At 42.9% G+C, this 3,921-nt stretch overlaps 1 protein-coding gene across 1 annotated transcript; it reads left to right on the top strand.

Annotated features, from left to right (window-relative positions):
• The first annotated feature begins 1,739 nt into the window (after positions 1-1,739).
• LOC114293206 (uncharacterized) lies at positions 1,740-2,543 on the top strand. Its single transcript, XM_028237243.2, has one exon. The coding sequence runs from the start codon at positions 1,740-1,742 to the stop codon at positions 2,541-2,543; it is 804 nt and encodes a 267-aa protein (XP_028093044.2).
• Positions 2,544-3,921: the final 1,378 nt, after the last annotated feature.

Genomic DNA, 3,921 nt, shown 5'->3' with positions numbered 1-3,921 from the left:
CTAGGGCTGAGCAAGGAATCTGTGAAATCCATAATCCGATCCAGTCCAGTCCAATCCAGTAGGTTTGGATTGGTTTTTTGAATCCGTGGTTCGGTTCCGGATTGAAAAATTAAAAATCCGTAATTCACAGATTGGTTCCGGATTGAACTCCACGGTTCCGGATTGGAACCGATCCAGACCGTATACAAATAGTCTATATTTTTATTATACACCCTCCTGCATAGCAACTTCTTTTATTTCATATAAAATTTAAATCCAAACCTAAACTTACATAATATCTTCTTTTATTATTTTTGTTTGCTAGTTTTTAGTGTTAATTTGTAATGGTCTAAATACTTATAGTGGAACTAGTTTTCTTATGGTTGTTTAAATTGTAGAACAGTTTGTTGCTATTATAAAAAGACATATTGCTATTGTGAAACTAATTTGGTGCTATATTTATATTTTTATGAAATTAAAGTGTTATATATATTTTTTTGTTATTTAATTATGTAATACTTGGTCCTAAACCGATCCAATCCGTGTTTAAATGGATTGGTTCGGATTGGTTCCACGATTTAAACGGATTGGATTGGTTCCAATTTTTCAGGATCCGTAGATAACGGATTGGTCCTGGTTTTACTTCAATCCAGTCCAATCCGGACCATGCTCACCCCTATTATGCTCACCCTATGGGATTTTGGTACAAGAAAAGATGTGGCTATCCCACCGAGTTAGGGTGTGGATGTATATGTTGAGAGCACAAGGCTCTTATTTTTGTTGTGGTATATTTTGCTAGCCAAGGGCTAAAATTGTATGGGTTCGAGAGACCATTTTTGTGTAATTGGGCTTAAGCCTTGGAATTTGTAAGCCCATGAGGGTATTTATTTATTTTTGGATTGAGGGTTCTACATGCTATAGATTCATGTACTAGGAATCATTAAATGTATATTCACATGTGAAATAATTTTGTATGATCCTCATGATCAAGTAATGTAAAGGTTGGAGAATTGTTTCTTTTCTTATAATGAATGTTGGTTGATGTACCTTTATGGTGTTATAAAGTTAGGGCGTTACAACTTGGTATCAAAGCTACCGGGTTTGAATACTTGGGGCTCGTGGGAGATGGTTGTTTTACCACAAGGGGTTTATTTCGCATGATTAGAAGATATTGCATATTTTGTGGTTATGTGATAACATGCTTATATGACTGAATGGGTAAGGGATTGGACATTTGGGATGTTGTTTGTGCCTATTAAATTCCTAGAGGTCTTATTAGAAGGGTACAATACTTGTTCTACTAAGAATTTTTGGTTTTTCGTGGGACAAATTTCATCATAAAAGAATAATCTGTATGTGCTTACATGACTAAGTGCTTATATGGAGTGAAATTAAATTGTTTGTATGGTATAGAAATATATAAAATTGTTGTGGTTAAACGTGTGAGGCAAGTTACGAGCACATATGGATTCATGTGCTAAATTGTTTCTCTTGTCCCTTAATTAGGATGTCAAGAAGGGGTCAAACCCGTGGTGGTAGAGGCGGGAGGCGCAGTAGGCTTCGCTGAGGTGTACATGAAGTATCGGTCCATGAGGTTCCAGCGCAAGAAGAAGGGTTGGGCCAAGCTAATGCGGCCGGGCAAGCGGGCCAAGCTAATGTGGCCAAGCAAGTGGGGCAAGCGGAAATTCTGGAGCAAGCGGGCCAAGCCGTAATGGGGGCCCTAGCCCGAGAAATGACAGGGGCTTTGAGAATCGATAAACATGTTGAGGGTGGAGAACCTAGCCCGAGAGAATGCCGTAGAAACAAAGGAGAGTTTTCTCACTAGGAAATTTTTGCGGGCCAAACCGGATAAGTTCCATGGTGGCCCCGAGCCCAAGAAAGCGGATGAGTGGAAGGAGCAAACGGTGAAAACATTCGAAATGCTTCACACTGAGGATAACGAGCTAAGGGTGACTCTAGCGAGTTACTATCTCAAGGGGGATGTGGGCCAATGGTGGAAGTACGGCAGTGGTAAAGTGGAGCCGACATGGAAAGCCATTGTGGTTGCTTTCCCAAACAAGTATCTACCTCCCACTGCTAGGGAGAGGTTGAGGCAAGAATTTCAAGACCTCAAGCAAGTTAATATGTCCGTGGTCGAGTTTGAGATGGCCTTCTCTAGTTTGTCCCGGTTTGCACCGGAGTTAGTGGCAACAGAAGAGTGCCATTGCATTGAGTTTGAAAAGAAGTTGAGAACTAAGATCTTATTCAAGGTTGCAGAGAATATGATCCAGAACTATAACCATCTTGTGAAGGTGGCGGCACATGTGGAGATTACGGTACAAGCCGAGGAGGAAAGGAATCAGGATTCGAGGTCTAGAGGCCAAGAGTCACAGGGAGATTTTAGACCCAGTAAGAAAAACAGGGGAACTTTTCCATCTCAATCCCAATCACAACAGTCTAGATCTACCTTTCCCATGCCTAGTGCGGGCCCGGGAAAGAGCGCACCGGGTAATTTCTCGTGTTTCAAGTGTGGCCAACCAGGTCACAAGGCCTTTTCTTGCCCACAGAGGGGGAGAGGACAGTAGATGTTGCCACCGCCACCATCGGTCTCAGAGTCAGTCTCAGAATAGAGGGCAAGGACTTAACTGTTTTCAGTGTGGTCAGTCCGGGCATATGAGGAGAGCTTGCTCGCAGTTGGGAGGCGCATCAGGATCGAGGCAGACACAGAGCCACCGGCAAGCTTACTCAGTTCAGACTTCACGAACTAATCAAGGAGCCGCTTTGGCGCACTCAGTGTAGCAGGCCTATGCTTCGAGAGAGGAGAAGGTTGATCAAAGACCACAGGGGCGCGTGTATGTTGTTACTGCGCTAGAGCAGTTACCAGGATCCTCAGTTGCAAGAGGTATTTTTGTTGTGTGTAATTCTTTGGCTAATGTGTTGATAGATACGGGTGCGTCTCATTCATTCATATCTACTGCATTTTCTTTTGCATTGGGGTAAGAAGTGGCACGGTTGGTGTCTCCGCTCACAATAGAGTCACCAGTTGGGGGTACGGTTGAATTAGACCGAGGATGTCATGGTTGTGAGATAGAGGTTGCCGGGCGTCAACTTCCGTTTGCTTTTGTGTTACTAGACATGTCGAGTTTTGATGTCATTTTACGCATGGACTGGTTATCTTCATATCGAGCTTTGATTGATTGTTACCGTCAGAAAGTTAAGGTGTGCACCTCGAGTGGTGATTGTTTTTATTTTCTGGGGGACCGGGTTGATAGGGTCTTGTCACCAATTTTTGACCCTCCTAGTAGGAGCAAACTTAGTGGCCTTCTCGCAACTCTCTTGGATAGTGAGAGTGACGGGGCCCATGTTGAATTGCCAAGGATAGTTTGTGAATACCCGGATGTTTTTCCCGAGGATCTTACTAGTTTGCCACCCCACTGGGAGATCGAGTTCTCCATTGACTTAGTGTCTGGTACGACATCGATTTCTATGGCATCGTATAAATTTGCGTGTGCCGTACAGATTTGCACCCACCGAATTGCATGAGTTGAAGATTCAACTCCAAGAGCTTCTAGACAAGGACTTTATTCGCCCTAGTACATCGCCTTGGGGAGTGCTGGCTCTCTTTGCGAAGAAGGATGATGGATCATTGTAGTTATGTATTGATTACCGCAAGTTGAACCAGGTTACCATTAAGAACAAGTATCCTCTTCCTAGAATAGATGATTTATTTGACCAACTTAGAGGGTCTCGCTGCTTTTTGAAGATAGATTTGAGGTCAAGGTATCATCAGTTGAGAGTCTGGCAGGAGGACATCTAGAAAACGGCCTTTCGCACATGTTATAGCCACTATGAATTTCTTGTAATGCCTTTTAGATTGACTAATGCACTGGCTTTCAGTATGGACTTGATGAACCTAATTTTTCTAGAATTCTTGGATCGCTTCGTAGTCGTCTTTGTGGATGA

This window comes from Camellia sinensis, chromosome 14, assembly GCF_055761805.1.
Source record: "Camellia sinensis isolate YWXY chromosome 14, ASM5576180v1, whole genome shotgun sequence".
Classification (NCBI taxonomy): Eukaryota; Viridiplantae; Streptophyta; class Magnoliopsida; order Ericales; family Theaceae; genus Camellia; species Camellia sinensis.
This window is presented reverse-complemented; position numbering and strand designations above follow the sequence as displayed.

Coding starts and splice junctions, on each gene's coding strand:
- LOC114293206 (XM_028237243.2), top strand. CDS start 1,740: ATGTTGAGGGTGGAGAACCTAGCCCGAGAGAATGCCGTAGAAACAAAG.